Below are 14,798 nucleotides of genomic sequence, written 5' to 3' on the forward strand. Positions count from 1 at the left end.
CCCACCTGACCCTTTTCTCCCCCCTTCTCTATCCTCCCTTCCCAGGGGTAAAGAATTCCTTCTAGCCTATCCTGCCTCCCACCCACCCACCCCCAACCAAGACTTTGGCACTAGTTAGCCTCTTGCTTTCTTCCCTTCTTCAGCTTCCAATACTGATCCAGGGGGGTCCACCTGGTTTCAGTGTCCTTTCTGTTTCCACCCTCTAACTGTCTCTCCTTGTTTCCATCCCACCCCCAACTCAGCTTCTCCTTCCACCACTTTCATCCTAGACTCCCCTCAAATCAAGCAGACCCGGCCACCTCCCCAGATCTTGATGATGCCTCCCAAGAAGCCCCCCCCCTCCCCCCCCACCCCCCCCCTTTCTAGCTCCCCCCAGTCCTTTCCAGGGAGTTTCCCCTCCCCTCCCTATCCCTCAAATTTCTTCTCAGAGAGCCTCCACGACTTCATCCTTCTCCATAGAGACCTAGCCTCCTCCCAAGAGCTGAGGAGTGCCATACCTCAGACCCAAGCCTAGCCCCCTTTTCTACCTTCGCTGCTCTCACAAGGATGGAAAGGTTTCGCCGGGGAGCCCTGGATGCCCAATTTCCCCACGAATGGGCGGGGCTTAGACCGTGGGGCGTGGCCCTTTGGATGCGGTGGGAGGAGCTTCCCTCGCAGGCGGAAAGGAGTGAGGCGGAGCCTCCTGCTCTGGGGGCGGGGCCCTGGGTCGGTCAAGCTCCGCCCTCTAGTCGGCTCGAGGGGCTTATAAAGAGAGCCCACTGAGGAGTCCGACCCCCCTCTCAGCCCAGAGGAGAAGCGGCCGAACCCCGAGCGTATTGTGGAGCGGCGCGTCCCGGAGGATCGGCCTCGGGCCCCGGAGACTCCGGAGCCCGGCCACAGCCATGACCCTCCGCCACCTTAGGAAGCTGCAGCAGAAAGAAGAGGCAGCGGCGGCGCCGGACCCTGCGGCCGCTGCCCCGGATCAGGGGGCGGCCCCAGCCCCGGCTCCAGCCCCGGCCCCGGCCCCGGCCCCGGCTCCGGCCGCCTCCGCAGGGGAGGAGCTGTACGCCGCGCTCGAGGACTACCACCCGGCCGAACTGTACCGCGCGCTGGCCGTGTCCGGGGGAACCCTGCCCCGCCGCAAGGTGGGCTCGACTGGCCCCTCGCGCCGGGGCCCCCTCGTCCTCGCGCTCCCCCTCCCTGCCCCCCGCGCCCCCCTTTTCTGCTGGTGCTGCTCCTCCTCCTCTCTCCATCTGGCTTTCTCCCCCACACCCCCTCTGTTCCCCCCTCGCCTCCCATCCATCTCGCCCGCACATTCTAAGTGTTTCGGCGGTCTGGGACCCCCCCCCCCGCTCCGCCCTGGGGACTCTGCTCCCTCCTCACCTCCTTCTCTTTCCCCTTGACCTCTTCTCTTCGATCCCCCCTACCCTTTACCTTCCCTGCTCAGAACTCTTTTCCCCACCCCGCCCCATCCCTTCTCTTTTTGGGACTCTTCTTCCTCTTCCCCCCACCTTCCCTGCTCGGGACTCTTCCCTCTCCTCAACCTTCCCTGCTCTAGACCCTTTTCCTCCCTCCCTCCCCACTCGGGACTCTTCTTTCCCTTCCCCCACCCCTCTCTCCCCGACTCGGGACTTTCACCCCCTGACCCCATACGTGACTATTGACTTAGAGAGCTTGGTGCTGCCGGCCCTCTGTGGAAGAGCTTCTGAGGTGCGCTAAGCTAGGGCTGGTATCCTGCAGGCTTGGAGAGAGGGAAAGAGTCCTGGGGGTCCCAGAAAACCTGGCTGGACACCTCTCTAAAAGCCAAGATAGGAAAGAGGGTCCCGAAGGAGGTAGCGGCGTCTGTTTTGGATGTGGGCGGGAGGCAGGGAGTACTGGAGATAGCCCTTTTGCTAACCCAAGGGCTCTGTGTTGGATGAAACCTCTGGTCTTGAGGGTAGAGAAAGGGATTGGAGAAGGGGCATCCGGGCTCCGAAGCTGGATGTCCTGGCCTGCTAACCCAGGGCGGGGGTGGGGTGGGGTGGAGATCCGGAGCTGCTAAGTCCCCAGCAGTGGCCCCTAGTCTCTTCTCCAGAGCCGCCGGGAAGGGGGGGGGGGCCGTCTTTGGAGCAGGAAGGATGCGAACCACGCCCTCCTTCACCCCGGCCCCACCTCCAGCCCTTAGAAGCTCTTCTTTTTAGCTCTGGGGCTGAGAGAACTGGAAGACCGAAAAAAAGAGAGGAGGGGACGATAGCTAGTTAGCTTTTCAACGAGTGCACAATTCAGGTTAACAAGGGGGAAGGGGAGGACTTGGATCTGGGCTGGGGGGCATGCACAACACAAACCTTGTCTTCCTTATTCCCCACCACGGGTGCCCCGAGCCCCACCCCCACCTGCACCGCCCCCTCTCCCCCATCCCCCACAATGAATGGCTTGTTACATGTTAAGAATTTGCATTTTATGAAAATCAGATTGGGGAACAAAGAGGGCTCTCTCTGCCACCCCCACATCGAATTTAGAGGGACCCCTGCCTTGGGCTGCTTCTTTCCGGGACATTTCAGTGAGATGAAGGAAGGAGTCAGCTTTTGGGGGCTACTAGGAGGGGTGAGGGAGAGCAAGGAGAGGAAAGTGTTCTTGAGGGGAGGAATAGTGGAGTGGAGGCAGTGATCTGTTGGGAGGCATTTTAGAGCTAGGGTGAGGGTGGGCATGTTGTTCACCAGCCCCAACTCCAATAAGCATGCTTGTAATTCCAGTTCCAAACAGAAACAACTATTTTGGAGAGGGACCCGCAGAGTTGGCCATGGCTGGTGAGGATACAACTGGGTCTTCAGAGCTGGATTTTCAGAGAGTTGCTGGAGCAGCTCTGGAGAGCTCTAGGGTCCATGGGAGTCCTCAATACCAGTTGTCCTCAGTGTGGCCAAGTGTCTCTGACTTGAGTGAGTCAGGTGGGAAGGTGGTTAACATGGTCAAAGGGAGCTTGCTCCCACTAGGAAGGTGGAAAGCCTGGGTTCTGGTTATGATTGCCTTGTAGGATGACCCTTGGCCTTTGGGTCAGAATCCTACTTCTTTCTCTGCTTCATCTGAGAAACACCCCCTTTCACTATTCCTCCACTTTGGAGTCATAGGACTTAAGTTTGAACCCCAGCTCTGCTACTTAGTAGTTGTACCCTTGGCAGGTCGTTTAATATCTCTGGGCCTCAGAAAACAAGTGGGTTAGACTTTAAGGCCCCTTCTAGCTCTAAGTCCTATGATCCCTCCCCTCAGCCAGAATTTCCCTTGAGATACGGAGGTGGGACTCTTTGAAATAATGGGAGGCCCTTTGGCCTCCATTAGAGTGGTTGGTGGTGCTTTGGGCAACTGGGAGCCCAAGAGGGTCAGAAGCTTCCCTCTGTCCCTCTGCATGTGCCCTGAGACAACTGTTGGTGATAGTCACTCCAGAAATACTTGTTAAATCAGAGCTGGGGAGCACACTTGGTGAAAAATGACCTAAGAATAAAGAGCATGGGAGCAGGTCTGGTTCGTGGTCTGACTTTGGCCTTTACTTTCTCCATTCTTCAGCCCCGGATTCATGTCTCTTTCCCCTGACCCCATCCAAGGTAAAACTAAGAAGTAGGCAGGGTGGATGCTAGGAACAGTGTCCTGCTCCGAGGTCAAGGTTCTCACCACCTACCCTGTTGGCAGCTGTGCAGGGGAAGTCAGATCCTTGCCCTCCCTATCATCCCTGCTGATCTCTCTCTCTCCTTCTTCCTTTAGGGCTCAGGTTTCCGGTGGAAAAATCTCAACCAGAGTCCGGAGCAGCAACGGTGAGCTGTCCTCCCCTTTTCCAGTCTCCTGTCCCACTTCTCCCCATTTAGGGAGGAGTGGGCCAGGTGGAAGAGTGGGCTGAGTGAAGGGGGTGGCAGAGAAGAAGGGAGTGGGAAGGTTTGAGTCATTGGGTGTTCTACAAAACACCCTTTTCTCCTCCCCCCCCAGCACTTACTGCCACATCCCTTTGGCAACTTTGGGGGCTGGAATGGGAGGTGGAGAAGCTGGGAAAGAGGGAGAAGGGGTTGCCTGCAGAGCTCTGGGAGTGGGGGCAGAGAATGAAAACAGCTCTGACTGCTTGCCATCCACCCACCCTAGATGATCTTCCCAGAGCCAGTTCAGCATAAAATCCTAGAACATTGGACTGGGGAGGCCTACTTCTGCGGTATGAACTGTGACCTTGGGCAAGTCACTTAACCCTATTTTACAGATGAAGAAGCCGAGTTTCAGAGAGGTTACTGTTGGCTACCTACTTCATAGAAGTGATATGAAAATCCAGTTAGTTGATGTATGTGAAACAGGAAATGATGCCAAGCTACTCAGAGCACACTGCTGATCTCTGGTGCCTCAGGCTGTGGTCCCTTTCTTAACCTCAGAAAAAGATCCCAAAGACCAAAGAACAGATGACTGTTGCTCTCTGGTTTTCCCTGTCTTTACCCTGGGAGGTGGGAAAGAAAGCTTCTGGGGGTTGGAGGGGGGGCAATGGGGGAGTAAATGTAACAACTTGGGGGTGTTCTCCCATTGGAGCTAAAAGGTCCCAGCCACTAAGAGGGTTTTTTCCATAACCCAGAGCTTGGAGGGGGCCACCAAGGCAGCTTTAGTTATGTGGGAGGGGTAAAAGAGAAGGAAGAAAGGGGGTGGAGTGGGGGTGTGTGTGCGCAAGGGAAACTGGTGGTTCTGGATCAGCTCCAAACCATTGTGTCCAGCCATTCAGCTCCCCCACTGTCCGGGAAGGGGCTGTCGGAGGCTGTTCTCCTCCCAGCCTGTCACATCTGGCACACTTCCCCCAACCCCCTCCTGCTTTCACAGTGGGAAGGCCCAACCACAGCTGGGCAGAGCAGGCTGGGAATTGGGCTGTGGTCTCCAGACAAGCCTGAGTAGGGGCCAAAGCTGTGGAGCAGATACTCCAGGGAGCTCAAAGTTGGACTCTTGTTTCTGGGACCACTGATAAAATGGGTGGGCGCCCCAGGGACAGTGTCAAAAGCTCTCCACCCTCCCTCCTACCACCACAATAACCCATTCCCAGTGTTACAGCCTGACCCTGTTGTCTCCTGCAGGAAAGTGCTCACATTGGAGAAGGAAGAAAACGAAACCTTTGGCTTTGAAATCCAGGTTGGGAAAGGAAATGGTATTGGATGGGAGTGGGGCTGGATGACTGATTGGGCTCTTTAAGTGAGGGAAGGTGAGGCCTGGGTTCCAGTATCCAGCCTGGCATCCTGGACTTAATGGTTTGATTGGGCTGTTTCAGACTTATGGCCTTCACCATCGAGAAAAGCAGAAAGTGGAGATGGTGACCTTTGTGTGTCGAGTTCATGAGGCCAGCCCAGCTCAGTTGGCAGGACTCACCCCAGGTGAGGACTCAATATTGGATTTGGAAGAAGGGAAGGGAGTACCGCAGGGAGATGGGCAGGGCAGGGACGTGGCTCTGTTCTTTTCCTATGAGATCCTGAAAAATAGAGTGTATGCAGAATGGGCAATAAGGGTAAATCCTATTTGTTAACAGGAGTAGACTGAGCCAAGGTGCCATCCCTATCCTTACTCCTGGGGTTGGAATGTCAGCTGGCCCTTTCTTTAGGAAGGCCTGTCTTTCCCTGACATACCCTCTCCAGCACTTCTGTTGCATGAAATATATTAATAAACATTTATCCCATTTTCAACAATGGAGATAGAAAGAAGAAAGATAACAGTTTTTGTCCTCAAGTTTTATTGGTGCCTTTGAATCTTCTATCACATTCATTTCCAGACATACTCATTCTCTACCGAGTAAGGCCTACCTTGTAGTCATTTTTTAATTGGCAGAACCATTCAGCACATCTACTATGTCTGACCTCATATGGAACCCTCCCATAAGTGGAAGGAGGAAGCTTGATGCATTGATTTTCCTCAAGATGTTTTCTCCTACATTATCTCCTTTCTACCTGTGTGACCTGAGGCAAATCATTCCAGGCCTCGGTTTTCTCAATGAAAATATAAAATGAGGAATTCAGGTTAATGATCTCTAAAATCCCTTTGCGTTCCAGATCCTGTGGTTCTATTTCAGTCAGCAAGCGTTTATTAGGCCTTTACTAGGTGTCATGCACTATGCTAAGTAAATGTATTTCCTACCTGATGTGAGGTAGACAGGATAATGTATCTTCATTTTGAAAAGTAAGCCTTTAAAATTCGAGAGAGGGCTGCCCAGGTCATGCATTGAGTTAGTGGAAGAGAAGCTAGGAAATGAAGAGGGTTGGACTAGTGATCTGATCTCAAAGGTCCTTTTTTTTTTTTTTTTTTTTGCTTAGGCAATCAGGGTTAAGTGACTTGCCCAGGGTCACACAACTAGTAAGTGTCAAATGTCTGAGACCAGATTTGAACTCAGCTCCTCCTGATTCCAAGGCTGGAGCTCTATCCACTGCGCCACCTAGCTGCCCCTTCAAAGGTCCGTTTTAACCCTAGCAATGAGGCAGTTTAGGCGTAGGTGGAGCAGTGGATTGAGGAGTAGGCTTGGAGTAAGAATGATCTGAGTTCATCTCCAGCTGCACACACTTCCTAGCTGTGTGATTCTGGGCACGTCACTTTATCTCTGTCTGCCTCAGTTTGCTCAACTATAAAATGGAGATAATAGCAGCTACTTCACAGGGAGCTAATATTTGTAATGCACATAGAATTTTATTATTGTTCTGTCTAATCCAACTCTTCCTGACCCCACTTGGGTTTTGTTTTTTTTTTTTAGGCAATTGGGGTTAAGTGACTTGCCCAGGGTCACACAGCTAGTAAGTGTCAAGTGTTTGGTCTGAGGCCGGATTTGAACTCAGGTCCTCCTGACTTCAGGGCAGGTGCTCCATCCACTGTGCCACCTAGCTGCCCCCACTTGAGATTTTCTTGGCAAAGATACTGGAGTGGTTTGCCATTTCCTTCTGCAGCTCATTTTACAGATGAGCAACTGAGACAAATAGAGTTAAGTGACTTTCCCGGGGTCACACAGAAAGTGTCTGAGACCAGATTTGAACTCAGGGAGAGGAGTCTTCCTTACCTCAGGCTAGGTCACCTAGCTGTCTAGTACATAGAAGGACCTTGGTAAATGCTTTTTTTTCTCTTCCTGTGGACTTAAAGCATAGGTCTTTTGCTTCCCAGTCTAGAGTTCTGCTTTTAAGCCATTTCTCCCTCCTCCCCAGCCCTGCTGAGAAGTGGGTCTCATGACAAGTTGTGGGCTAAGCAGCAGTAACCAAATTGGGGGCAGCAGAGCCCCAGAGGGGAAAGGATTAGAAAGGACTCAGTCATCAGGAAGAAGGTCCTCCCTTTAGCCTGCATGGGGTAGGCCAGAGGCAGCATATGGCCCTTGCTTTCTCAGCTGGGAGGCCTGAGACAGGAGAGGTAACTGAGAAAGAGCCTAAGGCTGAAAGAAAACAGCAGCTGTCGTAGCCAGGGCCAGGTGTTGGTGGCTGTGTTTGGTGTGGGAGAGTTTGGGGAGGGTGGAGGTGGGAGCTGACTTCCCCAGACAGGTGGTAGAGGTGAGAACTTCCTCTGGGCTAATGTCCAGGTGCCTTTTAAGTAATCTCCCCCACTTTTCTAGGCTAAAGAAGGAGAGAAAAGAAATATTCTGGGGGTGGGGGAAAATAGTTGTTGTTCAGTCATTTCAGTCATGTCCTGACTCTTCCATGACCCCATTTGGGGTTTTCTTGGCAAAGATCCTGCAGTGGTTTGCCATGTCCTTCTGCAGTTCATTTTACAGATGAGGAAATTGAGGCCAACAGGGTTAAATGACTTGCCCAGGGTCACACAGCTGGTAATTGTCTGAAGCCACATTTGAACTTAGGTCTTCCTGACTCCAGACCCCACACTTTATCCACTGTCACCTAGCTGCCTTTTTTTTTCTGCAACATTTCCCAACCCAGCCCCCTAGTCATGCTGAGTCCCATCTGTATGGTAGTATTCAGTCAGAAAACTTATGTTTAAGCCCCAACTCTGTGTGCATATGTATATGTGTGACCCTAGACAAGTCACTTCTCTTCTCATTTGTAAAATGTAAATATTCACTTGGTCTCTCTCAAAGAGTGGTTATGAGGAAAACATGATAGGTAAACCGTAGGGCACTTTGTAAATGGGAGCTATTATCTATTATCCATGTTACACAGGAGATACGATTGCCAGTGTGAATGGTCTCAACGTGGAAGGAATCAGGCACCGGGAGATTGTGGACATCATCAAAGCATCTGGCAACGTTCTCAGGCAAGACCAGGCAAATGCTGAGCACCTCTCCGTAGGGAAATGCTATCAGAAAGCTACCAGGGAAAATCTAGAACCCATTAGAAATACAAAGCACCAGAAAGGAGTAAGAGAATGTGAACAAAATGATTGGGAGGGAGAGAGGGCCTTTGGCTGAGAGGATCAGGCTGCATTTCAGTTGGACCTTGAAGGACTGGTAGGGAGTTTAACTTGTGGGTGGAGGGGCTGGAGAATAAATTGTGAGTGTGAGCGAAACATGGACTGGAAAGCTTAAGAGTATTCGATCCAAGAGGAGTGAGGAAGTTGGGTTTGGCTGTAGCCTAGAGGTTAGGGGAAGAAAATAGAAAGGCAGGTTGGGGGAAGAGAGGGCAATGTGGAAGAGCTTAATGCCAGACCTAAGGAAAGGTGAGGAGTAATGGTGGGTAGGAAATGCTGCCATGATCCAAAGTATCTTAGGGCCCTGGAGAAAGATTGCTCAGCTCAACTCAGCTCTGGTTTGGTGGTTTGGAGCGAAAGATACCTCTTGGTAATTTGTTGGGCCCATAGACCTTAAGATTTCTTCTCTCCCTTTCCCCCTCCACCCCACCTCCTTCCCCAGACTGGAAACAGTGTATGGAACCTCAATTCGGAAGGCAGAGTTGGAGGCCCGGCTGCAGTATCTGAAGGTAGAGAAGGTTCAGACAACCCTTACCCCGGTCCTCAGAAGAAGCATCTTGCTTCCTCTAACCCTCATGGAGCCCTGGCTTCCTCACCCTGGGATTCCCTGGGCTCCAACCCTTTTGAAGAGAGGCATCTATCCATCCCTCCTCATCCCAACGTGCCTTCTATTTGTCCTGGGCCCCTCAAATCCTTGCTTCATTGCCTCTGTCATTCCCCCTATCTCTAGGTCTATCTACTCAGTCTTAAGGGTGGGCATCCTCTTTTGCAGCAAACTTTATATGAGAAGTGGGGGGAATATCGATCACTGATGGTGCAAGAGCAGCGACTAGTACATGGTGAGTAAGTTCTTGAATGGTTGCTAACCCCAGCTCCCCCACCCCCTTCCACCTCCACCCAGGTCCTGCCTGTCATTAGGTGGGGAGTAAGTTCTTCAATAATTATTTACCCCAGGCCCTCAACTTCCTCCAGTTCTTCCTTATTCTTCAGAGGGTGGGAAGGGAAGACAGCAGTTTTCTCATTTAAGGAATGGTTCCCTTTCCTATAGTAGAGTGTCCCAGTCACCGGTTTCCTTTCCCCTACCACCCCCACTCCCCAACAAGGACCTGGGCCATCTGGGCCGCAGCCCTCAAGCTTTCCTCTGCTGCATTCCCCTGCCCCCTGCCCTTCTGCCCAGGCATCGTAGTGAAGGATCCCAGTATCTACGACACGCTGGAGTCTGTGCGCTCTTGCCTCTATGGGGCGGGCCTCCTTCCGGGCTCCCTGCCCTTCGGACCACTGCTGTCCGCGCCAGGCAGCGCGCGAAGCAGTTCTGGACGGTCCCGAGAAGGCTCTGATGACTCAGTCTACCACACGTGCTTCTTCGGAGGGGCAGAGCCCCCAGCCCTGTGCCCTCCGGCCCACACCCAGGCTCCACCCCCGCCCCCGGCTCCCCGGCCCCTGCTGAGTCGCAGCGCCAGCGTCAAGTGCCCAGGACCGGGCGGAGGCGGGGGTGGTGGCGCCTTGGGTCAGCTGTGGACAGAGGCCCGGGAACAGGGCCTGTGCGGACCCGGGCTGCGCAAAACTAAGTACCAGAGCTTCCGCCGGCGGCTGCTCAAATTCATCCCGGGACTGAACCGCTCTTTGGAGGAGGAGGAGAGTCAGCTGTAGGGGGGGTGTGAGCCGTGCAGAAAGGGGAGGGGGAGAACAAAGTTATTTATTTATTTATTCATCAGTTCCTGCAACTGGGCTTGAGGAGCTCGAGTACTGAGCAGGGTTGGGGTGGAAGGGCTTTGTCTGACCCCCTTCCGCCCAACCCTTCTCGGATCTGGCTGACCTCTTGGAGGAAGGAATTGTTGAGAGGAGAGAGAGTTTTGTGTCCTGCCTAAGGGGCTCTCTCTGATAGCCCTTTGGGGAAAGGAGCAGGGCGTTTGGTTATCCTGGCTGGGTCTGTGGAGCAAAAAGCAAAGACTGTGGCATCTGTGTATGGGGCTTATAAAGTCTAAGCTTGGGGGCGGGGGCAGGGCTCTAGTTCCTGAGCCTGTAGTGCCTTGTGGGGTATGCCCCGTACCCTGGATGGAGCTCCAGGAATTTTGCCCCACACACTGGCTGCTCCTCAGCTTTACTGTGCCTCTCTCCTCTCCTCTCCATCCCAACACCCAGTTCAGCCAGGGAGAGGAATTACCCAAATTCTTCCCCTCCTCTCTTCTTTCACCCAGGGGCGGGTTGGAATGGTTGTCATTTCCTGGGCTTCTGTGGGAGTGCTTCTAGATTCTTCCCCTTTCTCCTCTGCCCTTGGTCACCGAAGGGCTTGGGATCCCAGTATGGATCTGTTAATAAGTGAAATCAGCTTCCTTGTACTTATCAGGGCACTCTAGGAAGACGACCCACTGAGGGGCCCTGGAGGAACTGTGAAGTAGGGCTCATCCTGGGAACTTTATCATACCCACCTGAAGGACTGAATTGGGGTGGGGGGGAGGGTCATGGGGGGAACAGACTGTTTCAATGTTCACCAACTTGTTGCTTCTAAAGGACATACTATAAAAAAAGACTTTTTTTTTACATTTGTGTTGCTTGCTGACTACTGGGGGAAGGGAGGGAAGGAGGGCCAGGAGGGTAATGGCCCCCTAATTCTATATTTTGCATCTAGTTTGCATTTTTCCTACAGCTTTTGGACCTGGCCAGGACCCATTGTGTAGAGAAAGAACCCTGGGTTTACTCTCCTGGTTTCTTAGAGACTTTTGAAAGGTTTTAGCCCTATTCAATCCCTATTCTTCACTGTCCACACCGTGATTACAGTTCTGGGTTTCAGAGAGATTTGGGTCCTAATTCAGCTAAGTGGCACAGTTGGATAGAGCACCCTACCTGAAGTCAGGAAGACTGATCTTCCTGAGTTCAAATCTAGCCTCAGACACTTACTAACTGTGTGACTCAGGGTCACTTAACCCTGTGTGCCTCAGTTCCTCATCTGTAAAATGAACTGGAGAAGGAAATGGCAAACCACTCGAGTGTTTCTGCCAAGAAAACCCCATGTGGGGTTACAAAAAGTCAGACATGACCAAACAATAACAACCAGTTTTGTGAGACCCTCTATAAAGAAGGGGTTTTAAACTTGGGGTCTACAGACTCCTTCTGTGGGTAGGTTAAAGAAGGTATATGAATTTATTTTTTACAAAATATTTTGATATCTTTTAATATGATTTATTTCCTCTGTAATCCTATGTATTTTGTTTATTTTTAAATAAGAGTCCATGACACTAAAAAGTTAACCGCTGTTATAAAGCTTCAACCCTATTCAATCCCTGCTGTTCCTCATCCACGCCAGGAGTAATCTAGGGTTTCAGACACCTAGATTCAAGTCCTGATCTACTTTCACTTCAGTGGGGAAATGATCTGGGGCAAATCACTTCTTTCCCTCTGGATCTCCATTTCATCACCTTTAAAATGAGAATGTTAGGTCTGTAATAGTCATTAAGGTTCTTTCCAACTCTGATATTCCATTACCCTGAGGGTTGTTTTTTTTTTTAATTAGTGATTTCCCCTGCCCGTTGTTCCCCAACATTCACTCTGGCCAGCTCTTACACATGAAATATACCCCCTTCTACTCTTGGCCTATTGAAGTCATCTTCCTTCAAACCCAGTTCAAGCACTACCCTTTCCAGGAAGCTTTTCCTTCCCTCTTTCCTCCTTGAAAGTGACTCTCCCTGCCCCCAGTCCAAGCGTTCTAGACAATTTTGTGTGACTCTCTCCTTTATCCCTATCACTTTCCAACCCCTAGAATAGTTGGAGTTTATATCCCCTGCTATCCAGGGGAGGCAAGGGACATTATTTAAATCACTCTCTGAGTGGCCTTTAATAAGTGCTGAATTTTAACTGGGGTCTTGGCTGAAGTCAGTAAGTGCTCTCTCTCTCTCTCTCTCCCCTTCCCCACCCCTTTCCCACCCCCCACCCCCCACAGCAAGCTATTTCTCTTTTCTTGTGGGATCCAGAGGTCTGAGTGATGAAGTACAATTTCCCAACTCCTTCCACTTCCTCCCTTTCTCTTCATTGAAGAGAACCTTGTATTTGTGAGGTTTCTGAGGAAAGTCTCTCTCTTCTTACCCTAAATCTGTCCAATTCCCTGCAGGCTAACTCTTCCTTAATACCTCCCTTGGATTTGGACTTTGACCCATGTAAAAAGGACATTGGTCCTCATATCTCAGTCTCTGATGCTATGGATGTGGCTTTGGACTAGTCCAGGGGAGAATCTGGGACCTTGAGGCCATAGGTGTCCCTCTAGGTCCTCAAGTTCGACCCTTTGAATCCAAACCATGCATTTGAGGACCTGGAAGACCGCATGTGGCCTCAGGGCTGAAGGTTCTCCACCCCTGGACAAGTCACTTAACCTCTCAGCTTCAGTTTTCTTATCTGTAAAATGATTATCCTTGTGTTTCCTACATCACAGACTTGTGAGAAAAGTGCCCTAGAAATAAGAGTTACTCTTTGAATAAACCATCTATTGTCTCTAATCCAGGAGCCAAGATTTCCAATCTGTTTGGCTGGGTTAGAGTTCTAGCTGGGTTACCTGTGTCTTCCCATCCCCCTCCAGGTTTCACCGGGAGAAACCACACAGTTGGGTAGGGAAATGGAGCTTCTGAAGGAAGCTGGGGCCTTTATTTGAACAGCTGGTCTGCAGTGATGGTGAGCCTCTCCAGCTGGGAGGAAGGGGGAGAAGAACTAAGGAGAGAGGGGAGGTCCTTGCAGTCTCTAGGGAGAATTATTAGGTGGTACTCTGTTCCTTTGTTTCCCAGAGTCCCACGCTTCTGGGTGGCCAGCTGCCAGGCGATCTCTAAGCACCTTCAGAGTGTTGCTAAACTGGGAGGTGAGAAAGGATTAATCCTTTCCCCTTCTAGAGAGGATTCCCACCCCCAGATGGGGGAACCCAGATCTTTGGCCAGCCACCACTTCTGACTATAGCCTCTCCCCACTTCCTGACCTTGTTCTCCCAGGAGATGAAGTTAGCTCAGATAGGAGGATTAACAATCCCATAGCAACAGGGCAGGTCCCTAGGGGAGGGGAGAGAGGCAGACCAGGCTGTTGGGTGGCATTTGACTGTGACACATGGTGGGTTCCATGTTGGGTGGGTTTGGAAGCTTGGGGGGGAGGGAAGGCTGAGCATCACCTCTCAGCTGATCAGATGACGAATTGGCACCAAAAGCCTCCTGCCGTGTAGGTGGGTGACAGAGAATGACTAATGCGGGAGCTGAGATGCTTAAAATTAACCCAGAGAGTGTGCTCAGTGGAAGGGGGTGGGGAGGGGTGTGTGTATGCTCAGTGAGAGGGGGGTAGGGCAGAAGGATGGGGAAAGAGGAACAGGGACGGGGACAGGAGAAGCAGATGGGATTCTTCCTTGTCAGTGAACCTGTCTCCTGTTCCCCTCTGTAGTTTGGAGGTTCCCTAAGCCATTGAGTCCTGACAATTCACTTTTCCTACTCCCCCTCCTCCATCTACATATTCAAAGGAGAAGACAAGATCCCTCAACTCCTTCCCATGCTGAACAGCTGGACACAACTTTGAGATGTAGTTCAGGCATAAGTCTCCTAAGTGTGCAGCTCTCAGATTCCCAGGCACTGAAGTGAGAGCGTAATGTCATCCTCTCCCCCCTCCCCCCCAAATCCTGGTCTTGTACCTCTCATAAGACACTCCATATCAGCCCATCTGGATAGTCTGTACTGTCTGGGATAGAGATCCAGAGAAGGAGACACAGGTTTTGTTCCTGGGAGGATTTTAATCTAAGGCAGTGTGAATGATAATAATAATAATAATAATAATAATAAGCATTTGTATAGCATTTAGGGCACAAAATGCTTTACAAATGTAACCTCATTTAATCCTTACAACTCTAGAATTTAGGTGATATTTTTATTGCTACTCCTATCCAGATTTTACAGATGAGGAAACTGAGTCAGATAAAGACTTGCCCAGGGTTACAAAGCTAGTAAATATCTGAGTTTTGAACTCAGATCTCCCCGACTTCAGGTCCAGCACTCTATCTGCTGCAGTACCTATACAGGAAATGGAAAAAATCCTAGATTTAGAGTCAAGATTCCAAAATAGCAGACCTGGCACTCAGACAGAGGTTTCCTTACTCAGAATACTGAGTTCTTTTTGCACTGTCATGGATAATAATGTTGTTATTGCCTTTACATCTAGCAAAAGTTATTTGTGGAAAGGGTCAATTCATTGTTCCCAATGTCCTCCAAGGAGATGGACTTAAGCCCTAGCAAGGGCAGAGGTTAGACTTCAAGAAGAACTTCTGGACCATCATGCTATGCTAGGGAAGTGAGGGAAGCAGGGGGTGACTTTTCAAGCTCAGAAGAAATAGTTCTGTCTGTTTGGTTTGGGGCAAGGGCTGACCTACAAATTCAACACCACCAGGATCGATTCAGTGGCCTTAGGAGAAGACCTCGTAGTGACTATGAACAGTGCCCATGATC

At 51.1% G+C, this 14,798-nt stretch overlaps 1 protein-coding gene across 6 annotated transcripts; it reads left to right on the forward strand.

Moving 5' to 3' along the window:
* The first annotated feature begins 786 nt into the window (after positions 1–786).
* On the forward strand, positions 787–10,792 carry GRASP (general receptor for phosphoinositides 1 associated scaffold protein). 6 transcript variants are annotated; one of them, XM_027844464.1, is made up of 8 exons: positions 787–1,124; positions 3,712–3,761; positions 5,040–5,094; positions 5,231–5,333; positions 8,097–8,190; positions 8,786–8,852; positions 9,116–9,182; positions 9,521–10,792. In XM_027844464.1, the coding sequence occupies exons 1-8, from the start codon at positions 882–884 to the stop codon at positions 9,991–9,993; spliced, it is 1,152 nt and encodes a 383-aa protein (XP_027700265.1). In that variant the 5' UTR covers positions 787–881; the 3' UTR covers positions 9,994–10,792. The 6 variants fall into 6 exon arrangements, with proteins under 6 accessions (XP_027700265.1, XP_027700268.1, XP_027700269.1 ...); XM_027844467.1 differs by lacking the exon at positions 787–1,124 and adding an exon at positions 4,081–4,270; XM_027844468.1 differs by lacking the exon at positions 787–1,124 and adding an exon at positions 4,193–4,270.
* Positions 10,793–14,798: the final 4,006 nt, after the last annotated feature.

This window comes from Vombatus ursinus, unplaced genomic scaffold, assembly GCF_900497805.2.
Source record: "Vombatus ursinus unplaced genomic scaffold, bare-nosed wombat genome assembly UNPS02014941.1, whole genome shotgun sequence".
Lineage (NCBI taxonomy): Eukaryota > Metazoa > Chordata > Mammalia > Diprotodontia > Vombatidae > Vombatus > Vombatus ursinus.

Excerpts from the sequence above, each read along its gene's own strand:
- GRASP (XM_027844464.1), top strand. The coding sequence starts at position 882 with ATGACCCTCCGCCACCTTAGGAAGCTGCAGCAGAAAGAAGAGGCAGCG. Across the intron at positions 5,095-5,230 it reads CCTTTGGCTTTGAAATCCAG|ACTTATGGCCTTCACCATCG; the intron begins GTTGGGAAAGGA and ends GGGCTGTTTCAG. Across the intron at positions 8,191-8,785 it reads GCATCTGGCAACGTTCTCAG|ACTGGAAACAGTGTATGGAA; the intron begins GCAAGACCAGGC and ends CTCCTTCCCCAG.